Source organism: Etheostoma cragini, chromosome 6 (assembly GCF_013103735.1).
Source record: "Etheostoma cragini isolate CJK2018 chromosome 6, CSU_Ecrag_1.0, whole genome shotgun sequence".
NCBI lineage: Eukaryota > Metazoa > Chordata > Actinopteri > Perciformes > Percidae > Etheostoma > Etheostoma cragini.
The window spans coordinates 26,688,970-26,703,757 of NC_048412.1; the positions used below are offsets into that span (position 1 = coordinate 26,688,970).

Genomic DNA, 14,788 nt, shown 5'->3' on the forward strand with positions numbered 1-14,788 from the left:
AGCTTCTATTCTAAGTCATTCTGCGTGAGAGCTGTGGCTAAATGTCTCAACATGTGAATATTCCTCCGTATATGAATGACCTGTACTGGTCTTGGAGGATCTGGAGCCTCTTCTGATGCTCTCCCTGGGAGAAATGGTAATGAGGAAAGTGACTCCGGATTAGAGAATATCAGCTAAATGCTTCCAATAAAAAATGGGGGGCCTTTCTGCTGGTGATCTAAGATTTGAGTTTGAAATCATGCTCACAGGTTGGAAAAATAGTCATTCTAGCTCAATAACATAAATACATATAGGCTACACATCAATTCGATTTATGCACCTGTATATTTCTACACACATTTCCATTTAAAAAAAAAAACACCCATCAACGAAGTATTCATGTAGTAAATGCCTCAAATACAGTACAAATAAGACTTAGCCTGTACTCAAAGAGATGTAAAGCACTCCAGAGAGATTTGGAGCTTATTAGACAGTTACATGCATCAGGTACACAGATGGAATATGAATATTTGTCATAACTCCTCATTACGCAGGAATATAGGCTTATTCCCCCCCTAGATCATATAGTGGCTCTGTGTGTGTGGACGTGTTGATGAACCCAGAACCTGGGTGTCAGCTTCCCTTCAGGCCCGCAGTGGACAGCCTGAAGTTGGGGGGGGGCTTGCAGCTCGGGTGTCGGCCTTCCTTCTCGGGTATTCCAGCCACAGAAGGTGAACTTTCACCTCGACCTCCAAAATAAGGACCTTTTTATTTTCACTGTGTACAGCCGCTGACCATTTTACCTCCAGCTACTCGCCATCCATATCCACGCATCCCTCCGTGCTGCGCGCGCGGGGTGGATCGATAGGGCAGCATCTGCTCCGGGAAGCCGGCGGTCCCACACCGCGCACCGCTCCGCTGTTCTCCAAACGCCAGAGCTGCTCATCTCGGAAAATTAAACTGACAGACAGATATGATTAGTATGCGCTCTGCCTCCCTGCCTCGGTCTGTGTTGCTCTCTGAGGCCGGCGCGCGCGCAAAACATGCACGCACAGGCCTAAACATGCAGACGACATACATGTGAATTTACGCCTCGTATGTGCACATATACAGGCCCCGGAACATCTTCATGGACATGACTAAATACAGGCCCTCATGCACGCACACATGCACGCTCTCATACATAAAGTGATCGCGAAATTATTTTAAGACCCACATCCAAGCACAGCCAGTGGCGCGCAAAATTTACACAAAATGACATTTAGGGGACAATCTTGCACGTGCACACGGGCACGCGCTCCCAGCAGCGTCTGCTCGGTGCTGCAGCAGCAGGTCGAGGGTCTTTGGGAAAAGAATTGATCTTGTTGAGGGACTTTCCAGTCTGAAGTGTTGGCGTTTTGAGTGAATGGAGGCGCGTGCTGAGTGCTGATTAAGAGCTGGGCTTAACACGAGCGTCACTTGACAACATGTATTCCTGTAAGGTAGGACTAGGGGTAAAGAGAGAAATGAAATACATGTAACTACTATGTTCTACTACTACTATAGAGACAGGAGTACAGGATGGGGCCCTGGTGTGGAAATGGCGTTTAGCTGAGTGGAAATGGATAGATTTTTCCCCCAGGAATCAATAAGTTAGTGAGGCAATTTACATAATTGCATATTCACCCTTGTACGCATTTTTTTTTCAAATCATCCCAGGGCATTCCAATCTAACCCTGCACTAAAAGGGCTAATGGAAATTGCAAATACAAGTTAAAGTTGGGCTCGTATCCTATAACATTTTCATGAGAAGAAAAAATCATGATAGAAGAAAAAAACTGAAATTATTGTGTATTATCTATGTATATCCCATTCCATCCCCATGTTACAGATAATTCAGCAGAGTAACAGTAGCAACAGTATCACTTGTTACATAAAATAGACACATAACGCCATTAGTCCAGTAGTTAGTGGAAATCTAATAAACAGCCGAGCGCAGCGCAATGACCGGAATACGTGCGCAAATATAATTCTTAAATTGTGCGTGCAATCAGCTGAAGAAGGCTTAACCTGTGCGGGTATGAGAAAGGGAGCATCCCCACCTCCAGTCCCCCCCCCTCCCCTCCCCCCGGAGAGAAAGGGTTAATTGGAGTAGGAATTTCATCGCACATCTGTCAGATTTTTAAGGCCGTGACGCACTGAAAGCAGAGAGTCAATGTGAGCAAAGGGGGAGGAGGAGGAGAGGGAGAAAGAGTTGGTGGTGAGATCGATGAAGTGGCAGGCAGAGGGAGGAGGAGGAAAATCTCACGAGATAATGAAAGAAAAAGAGGAGAGCTGCTAGTGTAGAGCAACCACAAGAAGAAGAAAAAATTCGAGGCTAGACCCGGAGATTTTGTTGGAGTGGAAAACAAAGACTGAGAAACGGGAACGTAGAGAGAGAGAGAGAGAGAGAAAAAGAGAGAGAGAGATTCGTGTGTAACCGCAGATGGTTTTTTTTTTGCACTCTGGTTTTTGGTGAATGTAGCCTAGCACCCCGGGGCGCAGCGGACCAATTGTGTGAATCTGCAGGGCTGCTCGGCGACACAATCGGAGACATGCACAGGACGGACAACAGCCGCGGACGCTCTCTGAGAAGTGGATAATAAAAGGTTGGTATCTTTTTGGAGCTCTATTAACCTGTTTTTTGTATCGCGGTATCGCCATCGCGTTTCCTACTTAGTTAACGCATCGTTCAGATTTATTCACGTGGTGGAAATATGCAAAACGCACCAAATACGCAGCTAATGTTCAGCGATTCGCATGCGCGCACACTTCTGTGTTCATAACTTTGCATAAGAAAAAAAAAAAATCCAAAATGTATCAAAAATGAGAATAGGTTGAAGTGATTAAATCAGTGATATCGGTGTTTGCTCGTGTGTGATTCCGCGGGATGTGTGAGGTAAAAACGACTCATATTCTGACTGCTTTTGTTTTGGGATGCACGAGAGTACATGATTGTTTCATACTGAGCAGACAAACGTTATTTGGGCTCTTTCCCTCCGTCTGGAAACGGTAAAAGTTGAAATACAGCGGAGTAACAGCGCCTGTCTTGTCTCACGCAGGCACAAAAGCGAAGCTTCAGCCGAGGAACACAGCTGAGCACTGAGGAGACAAGAGAGAGCCGAGTGCTGATGCACAAGTGAGAATAAAATCACAGTTATAAGCTCCTGATGCGGTTGCAAACTCGTTTTCTGGCAGTTTGATGGAGTTTGAGGACAGTACTTAACGTTATCAGATAATTAATTAGACACCCCATAAGCCCGGAAATCAATTAATTCACGAATCAATAAATCCATAGTCTGGTGTAACAAGAGACCTTCCAGACTGTTAGCCCCGGCTGTTCAACAACAATAACAAGAGAAGAGCAACAACAACACAGGGGCAAGAAAAACAGATTCATTGGGTGAAACGATGGATGGAAGTCTAGGGGAGATGTCCCTCCACAGCCACTCTGATCTGGCTCACAGTCAGGACCATGGCAGGGCCATGCTGCACTCGCGGGACCTTTCAGCTGCGTTCCCCAGGCCTTCCCTCGGGGGCCCCTCCATGTCTCTGGAGCCCGAGGCCCGTCCGTCGGGCTTTGACCACTCCATGTCAGCGTTGGGCTACAGCGGCGACTCCCCGTCCGGCGCCGGCAGCACCTATACCACCCTGACCCCCCTGCAGCCCTTTGATGACAAGTTCCACCACCACCACCACCATCACCACCCCTGCCTCCCCGTCAGCAACGTCATCGGCAGCTTCACCCTCATGCGAGAGGACCGAGCCCTCGGGACCAACTTCTACAACCCCTATGGCAAGGACCTGGCCATGTCCCAAAGCCTGTCCCCCCCCTCCGCCGGTTCGGGCCTGGCCTCCACCATGCACGGCTATGGCAGCTTGGGCAACAGCCCCAATGGCAATGGCGGCCAAATGCTCCACGCTGGCTACGACGTCCATGGAGGGAGCCTCTTCTGCCGGACATCAGATTTTGGCCGCGAGATGTCCCCGCCGGGCCTAGGGGGGGGCGATGTGTCAGTGGGGCATCAGCTGAACAAAATGGAGGCTCACCAGCACGGCCAAACCAGCCACCACGCTCACATCTACAGCCAGCACTACCAGCCCCACCATCACCCGAACCAGCAGACCTCCAAGATGGGCGAGCACCTTCTCTCCTCTTCATCCGCCTTGTCCTCGCCCGGGGAGGGCATGCTGGCGGGCTCGCAGGGCGGCGGCAGCGGCGGGGAGGAGATCAACACCAGGGATGTGGCCCAGCGGATCATCACCGAGCTGAAGAAGTACAGCATCCCCCAGGCCATCTTCGCCGAGAGGGTTCTGTGTCGGTCACAGGGCACGCTGTCTGACCTCCTGAGGAACCCCAAGCCCTGGGGCAAGCTCAAGTCCGGCCGGGAGACCTTTAAGAGGATGTCCCGCTGGCTGCAGGAGCCCGAGTTTCAAAGAATGGCCTCACTCCGGCTGGAGGGTAAGATCTGGCTTTGCTACTCTATCTGCCTCACACACACACACACACACACACACACACACACACACACACACACACACACACACACACACTAACAACAACAAACAGACACACTCTCTCCTCCTTCTTTTCCCCAAACACTTTCCTTCTCCTGTTCTCCATGTCTTCCAAAAACAAAAAAAATCTCCTCTCCAGCTATTAGTATGCAGCTCAGGTTGAGACATGAGGAAAAGCAAAAGCATCATACTGATCCTTCCCTTCTTCACTTCTCCACTGTGAATGCACCACGGGTTTGTCTATTGTTTCAACAGCCTGGGTAATAAGATCTTAGCAGCACATTGAGGACAGTTTGAGGAGCTAGACAGGGCCATATGTGCCATTCCTTTGTTTACTTTGCTCCTAAACAGCTCCTTTTGATTTGTACAGTCAGTGACTACAATAATAAAAAAAACTTTAAAAAAGCCACAGACATTTGCCCTCCTCTTAAATGAACCGTGAAGATCAGCGCATGGCAATTTAAATCGCTTTTGAGCCTGCAAAATAATTTGTGCAGATATGCCATTCAGGAGCGATGGATTCGTTCTAGCAGTGATTTATATCTGCTCAGTGTGTGGCTGAAGTTAAGTTGGCAAGGTAGATGAGGCAAATTAGGCTTGAGACTTTGCCAGAGTTTTTTTTTTTTTATCAACGTCGTCACCGAGGCAATTACCGCGAGGCTTAATACAAATGTTGTCCTGCTCGGTGGCAGCACCGCGCAGGTGTGGGAGATTCTTCATACCTGGAAAAACAAGAAGTTATTGCACAACTGGAGACGCATGTGATCTTCAGTGCCGCATGGATAAGTCAAGGAAAGAAAATTAATTGACGTCAATTTTGATAATCAATATTTATAAGTCATTTATCTGCTTATCTGGCAAAAAAATGCTAAACATTAGCTGCCTCAGAACAGCATAATGTGCTGCCTTTTCTGTTTTCTATCAATTTAATTCAATACATCTTTATGTGCTGGACTATTGGCCACACAACACAAATACTATGAAGATGCCACTTTGGGCTCAGAGATCCATGTGATTTTCCTCACGATTTCCCCCAAACTTTACTTAATAACAATAATAATAATACAATAATAAAGAAGATCAAAACGTCAGTCAGTCAACAGAAATCAATTATTTTGCGCTTAGAATAATTTATACATATTTCACATGGTGAAGATTTTTTTATTTTATTTGAAAGGCACATTGTAATCTGCTGCTTGACATTTAATATTCTATGGGGGATGTGGACTGAAGACACGACAGCACGCTGTACAGTGCCATGTTACAGTGTAGTCCCTCCACAGGGACCGAGGGCCCATCTGATACACGGGGCACAGAAAGAGATCCAAGTGAACACAGTAATATGAGAGGAGTATTAGACGAGTGTATGTGTGTGTGTGTGTGTGTGTGTGTGTGCGTGTGAGGGTGTTTGTGTGTCTGCAAGTGGTCTGCTCTCTGCGGGAGTCTGTGAGGAGTACGTGTCTGTGAGCCTGCACAGTTGATCACTGCTTTTCGCTCTCCGTGAGTAGCCGACTGATTAAACCCAAAAACACAATGGAGTTCATAGGTAATGATTGTGCACTCTTGCAATCCCTTCACAATTATTGATCTTTGATTGTTGGGCTCTGAGAGCACATGTGTACATCCTCCACTCAGCAAAACGTTACAGCAATCACATCCAAACCTCTTATCTAAACACGGCTTATCTGTAATTTGACCAGAAATGCGGTTTGATGAATTTAACTCCTGCGACGTGTGAATGCTTTGTATGCAAAAACGCCTCGTCCTGTCCCACAAAGCCCAATCTTCTCCATGATAAAACAGCCCTTTGTGCCTTTGAGCAGATTTCAAAACAGTCAATCATTCTTTCCTCGTTTGCAGCATCTTTTGTTTCCTCATCTTTTACAAACGCAAACATTATTTTAACGATTCCAGTCTTCCAAGTCCGAGCAGCCGATCAATCACGCTCATAAAAAATTAACGTCCCTACAAAGGGAAGTGTGCTAATGTTTGACAATGCTCGCCCTCTCTCTGTCTCTCTCTCTCTCTCTCTCTCTCTCTCTCTCTCTCTCTCTCTCTCTCGCTTTCTTTGCTCCCACACGCTCTGAAATTGCATATTTAGTTCTTGGCAAAGCCACAATTTGGACAGCTTGGCACTTTTCTACATAACCTACTTTCTAAAGGAGGTTGTTGTGTGTGTGTGTCCCCCCACCCCCCCTTTGGCCAACCCCCTTTTGTTTAATTACAAGCCTCTATTGATTTCCATGGGAAAGAGCAGCACGCCTTGCCCACACACACCTCGGCCGCATCGGCAAATCGAGACTGGAATTAGAATGCGTGGTGCCCTATGCTCCCCAGTCTGAAGATAGCTCAAGTGCTCTCCGCTTCACGCCTCAAGTTTTAAGATGATCCTGCTTAATGCAGCATTCACTTAAACACATAGAAGGCCCTTCAGTGTCAGCCAGCAGCACTGTGTCATTTCCATAACTGTGTCTCTGATATACACGTCGGGATGCAGAGCTCTCTGACTCTCTAATTATGGAATTTAGTTGCTGCCATTTTGTCTTTTCAAATAATTGTCTTTCTACAGAGACATTTTGCTAAACACGGAGGAGGTGATCCCTCGGATTTATCCGCAGTATCTTGATTTTTGTGTGTGTGTGTGTGTGTGTGGGTTTGGGTGTGTGTATGCTCTATGGATTACCGCACTGTATATGAGATGCATCTCTAGCCCGTCCTCAGGCTGTGGAGGAGGCAATCAGGATTTAGTCGGAGAAGAAGGCAGGATAAAGACCACACAGACATGCTACGACACTTAAAGTCAAGGAGGGAGGGAGGGGGCGGTGGGGGGGATCACAGACTATAACTTTAAAGATGATGGCCGAAGCCCTTGACTAAAGGTCTAAATGAATAAGAAAGGTCAATGCGGTTTACGTGACGGCTCCGGTGCCTGCACCACCCCCTCAGTAATGAAAGCCACAAAGCCTTGTCCACCGCTCGCTGTGTACAGTCCACATTCTGCTAGCGAGGCTCAAAGGTCAAAGCAGATTCAATTTGCATATCGGGAATTGTAAACAGGCCGATTTGGCCTTAGCCACGCAACACCTAACAAACAGGGCGCGTTGTTTTTATTTGTCTTTTTTTTGTTTTTGTTATCTGGCTTTTTGCAGCTCCCCCCACTCCGGCGCTGAAGGGGTTAACCAGCCTCTGTGGGTCGAGGAGTCTGAGCTGCACAGATTTAATCAATAATTTCTATCAGCCCGTGGCCCGAGAAATCAGCAGGGGGTGGGCTTGGGGCTGTGGGTTGGGGTTGTTGGGAGGGGTGTGGGGGGTGGGGGTGTAGGTTGAGACGCCGGGGGGTAGGGAAAGGGCTTTCGATCACGTTTCAACAACACGAGACAGGGGCATACATCATGATTAGAGGCTGTTCCCACGATCATAAGAAGCCTATAGGGGAATATTTATGTCTCCAGGAGTAGCCCCTGCGCTGGGGATTTATAGCATGGTAATTGTGAGCCTTTTACACATGATTACAGCATAAGGAAGCATTTACTTAATGGTCGGCGTTATGATCGTCAGTAAAGGAGAGAGCAGAGGAAGGGGATGGAGGTAAGGAGAAGGAGGAGGAGAGCGGCAGGACACCCTGACTCCAACAAGTCATAAATCCACGGTACGAGCAAGCTAGCCAGCACTATCATGTCATTCCTTTCATTACTACACGAGCTGAGAGTGCACCACTGTATACACCGTCCACCCAACCCCCAACCCAGAAATATTGATGGCCGGGATGGTGTAACGCCTGTGAAAAATGTAGCATTTGGAAGAAAAAAAAAGAAAAAATTATTTCACTTGTAGTGATATTGACATGCTGCTGACATCTTGGCCTGTTCAGATTTTAATGAGACGTGGTTCGATAACTCTCAGAAATGCAAACAAGCTCTGGATGCCCTAAAAGCTAACAGGCACCTGTAATCTCAGGTTGACAAGAGTGCATCCCCGCGTCAAAACACTTCCTCCACATAATGATTTTAGAGGGGAACGTGCACGGGGAAATCACAGGCAGATTTATTCATATCCAGTTGAGTACTTAAGTTTCAGGAACTCAGCTGGATGGCAGAGAAATCAAAGTCCAAAGGTTACACACACACACACACACACACACACACACACACACGGCTCCCCACCCGTTTCCAAGGCTGCTGTTGTGATGGCACTCGTGCAGTAAGGTCACACTTATTTCTCAAGCGCTCTGCTAATGAGAGAAATTGGCCGCTGTGAGATTGCAGAGTGAAGAGCCGGTCATACAGTAAACATCGGCCCTCGCTGTGTGAGCTGTTTGTCAATGGGAAGATGTAAGCCAATCAATCGAACGTGCCAGCTCTGTTTTGAGAGCAAAATGCAGCATCTTTGGTTTATTTAACACATATTTGTAGCAGGTGTGTGTGTGTGTGTGTGTGGTAGGTTCTGAAATATGTGATTTCAAGGTTATTGCTAGCTGATGTCTCCATCTAATGAAGTATTATCTGTCAATAATAAAGGACCATAGACCTTGTTTACAAGTGAAGAAATCTGCCAGTGCAACAAAAAAGTAGCTTTTTCGAGAATTACTCTAAAATGAAGTGTGATTTGTTTTGTTCTGGTGCTACGTTCGGCCTTTTAAAAAAAAAAATATAAAGACAGACATTCACTTCTGGAATGAATTCTTCAAAAAACTTAATTGGGAAATAGTTTGATGTAACCTTACTCATCTGGCAGATTTTGTCAGTTATTGTGAGGAAAAAAACTCTTTTCCTGAACAAAAATTATTATTTCTTTACAGTGAAAAAGCTTTTTTAGGATGTTTGAAATCTTAAAATGTCCATGAATTCAGAGCTGCGCTAACATTTTATATTCTTCTGAGCGGGTAAAAGCTTCTGAGACAGCATGTGAAATATCACAGACATTAAACTGTACGTCCTAATTTAACTCAGCTTTGATAGCGAAAACATTATAGCACAATGATATTAGTTAGCAAAAGGAGAGAAAACACACTGGATAACAGATTCTGGACTTTCAGGCCAGTATTAGAAAAAAGGTCCAGCATCTGCACAAATCCAGGGTCCTCCCTTAGTGTAGTGTGTGTGTGTGTGTGTGTGTGTGTGTGTGTGTGTGCGTGCGCCCGTGCGTGTGCATGCCCCGTTGTGTTGTCTGCACAAACACTAATGCTTACAACTTAGAAACGCATTTGATACCATCAGCAAAACAGTCGCTCAACCGCACAGTGCTGATTGAAACCTCTTAAAAGTGTGCATTTAGGTAATTGCACGACTCCCCCCCCCCCCCCCCCCCCCCCCAAATATGTTTTAGTCCACTTAAGGCTTCTAAACACCCTGGGCAATGCCGACTCTGCTTGTTTCACTCACCCCTGACGTAACCCGCCTTTAATAGAAAATAAATTAGTTCCCCCTAAAGTGATTATTACTCACTCACTGCCGCCACATGTAAATGACTTTTATGAGAAACTAATGATGTTGGAGTGTCCACTAAGGGAAAAGTAGAAGGAGATGGACAGAGAAAGAAAGAGAGAGGGGGGGGGGGGGGGTACACAAAGGGAGAGGTTGGTGGTGTGTTTTCCTGTAAATCCAGAATTGCAGCGTGTTAGAGGTGAACGGTTCAGCGATGGAGATGCAGAGAGGAACATGCGGCTGGAATTCAAAATGCTCCTCTGATTCTCAAAATGGATCTGAGCTCAACCCACACACATCAGGCTGCTCTTCTTCTGCACTGAACAAGTGCAACTGGCAGTTTTTCTTCTTCTTCTTCTTCACATTTCTCTTTCTTTTAGAAAAAAATTGAATACGTTTCAGACTTTTTGCGGTGAGGAAATATTGATTATATAATTGGACGCTGTGCCACATGCTACAGTGGTATTTGACCCAGACCCTGAGTTCTTATATTGTTGTTGGTGTAAGTACGACTGGCATTAAAAAATTAAAATTAAAAAAAAAAATCACTAGAAGACTTCATCACCTCTACTGCTGCTTACAAAGTTTGAACATTGCCAACTTTGACACCAAGATTATTTTTTCCTCTGCGGTACAAAACAAGATACAGAAATACAGAATATTAGTAATTAGGGTCCAAAGGCCATACTGAAACTGAAGGAATTATTATTATATTATATTACTTTTGAATGAATTGCCATTTTGAGGGGCTTAACATGGTCAAAAGGCGGTTGCATCAAGTCGGGTGAAAATGTCCGTGTTTTAAAGGTTTCAGGAACAGGCGCACAAAATGGATTTAATTAGTAGTTATATTATTAAGGCAGAGTCTGACAAAAGTGGGTCAACTTTTGATGTTAAAATTATTTTAAATGCAGTCACAAGTTGTTGGAAAAAATCTAATTCATAGTTTATGTTGTTAAGTACTGTCTCACTAATCTGTAAATGTGTTGATTTCAGTTTAAAATGTTAAACATACATGGATGAGTAAAAGCCAAAATCCATAAATACTGTAATAGATCTAACAATAAATTAGCTGCAGAAATGAAATCTTTCACGATTTGGACTGAAAATGATTACCATTGTGTTCATCCGTTTTCAAAATAAGAGCTTTTTTGGAAGACTATGGATGACAACATCAGATTTTACATTTTACCTTTAATCCAGTCTTGTTCAAACGCTAAAGGAAGAGCATAATTAAAACCACATAGAGCTCTGGCCTGGATGTGGCCCACTGGCACTGCGAGGTGATAGGTTGAACATCTTGATTCCTTTACCGAACAACGGAGCAAATTGCTGATTCGTCTCTTTTAACTAATCAAAGTTGCTTAGCTAATCTGTTTTCTTTCAACAAATCCACTTTCCCACAGCTTAATCCATTTGTCCTAGTTAGCCAGCCACTCTGTTAGCTAACCTGTTTCCCCTTCCTCTTCTTTTTTTTATTTATTTTTTAATTTATTTGTCTTTTATCCATCTGCCTGCAGCTTGCAAGCGGAAGGAGCAGGAGCAGAGCAAGCTGGAGCGCAACCAGGGCCCCAAGCGCACCAGGCTGGTGTTCACAGACCTGCAGCGGCGTACGCTCTTGGCCATCTTCAGGGAGAACCACCGCCCGACCAAAGAGCTGCAGATCACCATCTCCCAGCAGCTGGGCCTGGAGCTCTCCACTGTCAGCAACTTTTTCATGAACGCCCGCCGACGCAACGTCAACAAGTGGGCAGACGAGGGCCGTCCCTCCTCCACGGGTTCCTCGGGATCCAGCGTTTCCTCCTCCGCGGTGTCCTGCAGCACGGCATGATGACGGACCGCCGTGGTGCTGCGGTGGGGAGGGCGCCGAGGGAGCAAGGGGGCACATTGACTGGTCTAGGCAGAGATCAGCCGTAATAAATGTCCTCCTCGTTATCAGAAGGAGCGACGGAGCCAGCTAATATAGATGATTTTATGAAGATTTTCCCAAACCAAAGTCGATCGCTCCCTTGCAATGGAAGGGGGCGATACCTAGAGTGATATGATCGCAGGATGTGAGGTCCTGCTTGTATAGTCGAGGGTGCAAAGATGATTTTGACTCAAAGAAGAGTCACACCCTTACATAGACACCATCTCATTGCATTATTTTGATTATGTAGAGTAGAGATAATGAGGGTATAACAATTCAGGAGGAAGCATATTTTGGTGTACCTTCTAATCTATAGTCGTCTCTCCATAACGTGAAGAATCAAGAGGTGCCGTTTGCTCACACGTGGAGAGCTCCATTGTGTAACTCCTTAATCAAAAGTGTTCACCATCTTCCAAAGACGTTAATCCTCCCCCCCAATGTTCCTATGGTTCTGTTTTTTATTTTTTGGTTTCTCAAAAATCAAGACAAAAGAGGAAGAAAAGGCATTTTTTTCTTAACTTCCCATTTGTTTTCTGAAGAACCTCCTTTCTTAGCATGTGTTTCCATGGTGATGGTTCCCAGGACTGTATGGCATTGTTCCAGATTCGAAAGCCTGGAATTATCAGGAGGGTATTGTAGCGTCCGTGACTCCCAGCTGTGAATCATTTGCCATCAACAGGAGCCTCTCCTGTATTTTTGGAAGACGGTCCCGCATTGAATGAATCAGAGTTTTCAAAAGGGGGAACCGCGATGCATCTCGCCGTACGCCAGGACAGAATCAATGAACACGAGGAGGACGCGGAAACAGACTCGTTGGTGCAACTGTCTAGCTTAAAGACTCACTGAGCACCCAAATGGAAGCTCCACAGCCATTTTTTTGACTCAAAATCAAGCCAAAAAAAATATAAATAAAAAATGAAAAAATGAAAAACAACCTTTGAACACAAAGGCTTCATGGGGAGGAGCTCCACCTTACACAACCTATAGTGACATTGTGGTATTTCTTCCCACTCATTTCCAAACAGCTGTTCACACCTCTGCTCCATTACGAAATCTTTTTTTTACAGATGTCTAGAAAAATGGAGGAATGTGATTCTTTCAGCCCTTTTTGTACAGATTTCAAGCACATCGCTCTATTTATAGAACCACGATGGGAGTGCGGGGCAGTTTGTTTCAGCCCTGCTGACGTACCAAGGTCCTTTTTTTGGTCCACAAAGGAAAGGCTTTAACATGCCTCCTTATAGCCAGTAGTTAAATCAAACCGACAACGTTTCAAATGCAATTGCTGATCTGATCAATGTATTTATTACTGCATTTGTGTATTTATTGTTTTGCCTTTTTTTCTTTCCTCTCTATTTATTTGGTTATTTATTTATGCTATCTATATACTGTAAGTATTTATTTAACAATGCTCTGTATGTCTGTGTGAAACTGAAGACTTTTTCTGATGGGCACTTTTAGCTGTAGAATCCCATCGTAATACCAAAGATTAACATTGCCTCCCTGAATGTACGGCCTGAATCCCCAAACCCGGTACCCGATCCCGACCTGATCCCGACCCCGATTCAGCCCGCCCCGCCCAGTGATGTTGCGTATCTCTCTCTATCCTTAAGGCCTGGCCTTTGTTTGTTTGATTTTTTCTTTTTTTTTTTGTAGAATAATGGGGATTTCTTTACTCGTGCAAATGTCTCTGCGGTCAGCTCTTAACGCCAAGGCCAAAGCTTGTTTGAATGTTGTGATAATATTTATAATTAATACTATGAATAGTAACATTAATAATAACGATAATGATGTGGCATCTCATAGGTTCACAGGTTGCTTGTAAAACTGTGGTCAGAGCGATGCCATCTGGCGGAGTGTGTTACGTGTCCGGGGATCCACTTAGTGCCGTCTGAAGGCCCCCATTGAGTCCGAGTCCTTCTGGGTCACCTGCAAACATGCGTACTGTGTCTGCCTGGGGGAAATGCATGGTTGTGACCCCCCCCAACCCCCCTCACCTGCCCCCTCCCCAGTGCAGTGCAGACGCTCCTGTCTATGTCTAACTCACGTGTGATCTCACCGTCCTCCACTTCACATGCCAAGTCTTTCTGCCAGTTGTCTCAGTTCCAAGAGGGTTCTAGGGGTTCAATCCTGGACCTTTGGGGTCCTTAAGTGTGTTCCACATCTTTTGGGGCTCTTGGGTTTTTGTTCCCTGGGTTCTAAAATGGTCTTAGGGTTCATTCCTGGACCTTTGGGGTCCTCAAAGTGTGTTCCTCAACTTCTAAGGGTCTTCTGGTTTGGTTGTCATCTTCTCAGGACTCGGATTTGGTTGTGAGGCTTGTGGACTTCTAAGGGTCTAAGAGTTTGTTCCTCGTCTTGTAGGGATCTTTAATTTGGTTGCAAGGCTTCTGGGTCCCTCTAAGATCGTCGGGGGTTCATTCCTTATCACTTCGCTTCCTGGAGTTTGTTCCAGCTCCTCTAGGGTTGTTTGGGTTTCCCCGGCAACTTGCAATAGACACAAGTGATTTGATTTTCTAGTACTTCGTGTTGTGGATGCCTAAATCAGGAAAAATCACCCAAAATCTAATTCTCTGACCTCTGTGAAAATGCCAGAGTGAGCGAGGAGCGAGGCTAGCTTGGCAGTTTTCCACCCTCTCTCTCTCTCTCTCTCTCTCTCTCTCTCTGCATCTTTTTTCTCTCTCCTCTGTCTTTAGCGTTGGAAGGGGGCGGATTGCCGGGGCCCCCATCACAGCATGCACTTGAAAGACGGGCGGTCATGAAAGAGGCCATCGACTTTTTCGCGGACTTCAAAGGGGAGGCTTTTTTCATCCCGTCTCCTCTCTGGGTATCTGGTCTGGGGTCCGCTCTTGGCCAGACCTGTGGGCTTTAGGGGGCATTCAAAGGGGGGCGGGGGTAGATCAGAGAGGAGGCTGAATCATCCAGAATGAGGATGGTTGTGGAG

The 14,788-nt window shown here is 45.8% G+C and overlaps 1 protein-coding gene across 1 annotated transcript; it reads left to right on the top strand.

Annotated features, from left to right (window-relative positions):
- Nucleotides 1-2,142: 2,142 nt before the first annotated feature.
- On the top strand, nucleotides 2,143-13,806 carry onecutl (one cut domain, family member, like). The gene is made up of 3 exons (XM_034874910.1): nucleotides 2,143-2,606; nucleotides 3,060-4,459; nucleotides 11,459-13,806. Exons 2-3 carry the CDS (start codon nucleotides 3,409-3,411, stop codon nucleotides 11,767-11,769), a joined length of 1,362 nt encoding a protein of 453 aa, XP_034730801.1. The 5' UTR covers nucleotides 2,143-2,606; nucleotides 3,060-3,408; the 3' UTR covers nucleotides 11,770-13,806.
- The last annotated feature ends 982 nt before the right edge of the window (nucleotides 13,807-14,788 follow it).

Coding starts and splice junctions, on each gene's coding strand:
- onecutl (XM_034874910.1), top strand. CDS start 3,409: ATGGATGGAAGTCTAGGGGAGATGTCCCTCCACAGCCACTCTGATCTG. Junction 4,460..11,458: donor GGCCTCACTCCGGCTGGAGG/GTAAGATCTGGC, acceptor ATCTGCCTGCAG/CTTGCAAGCGGAAGGAGCAG.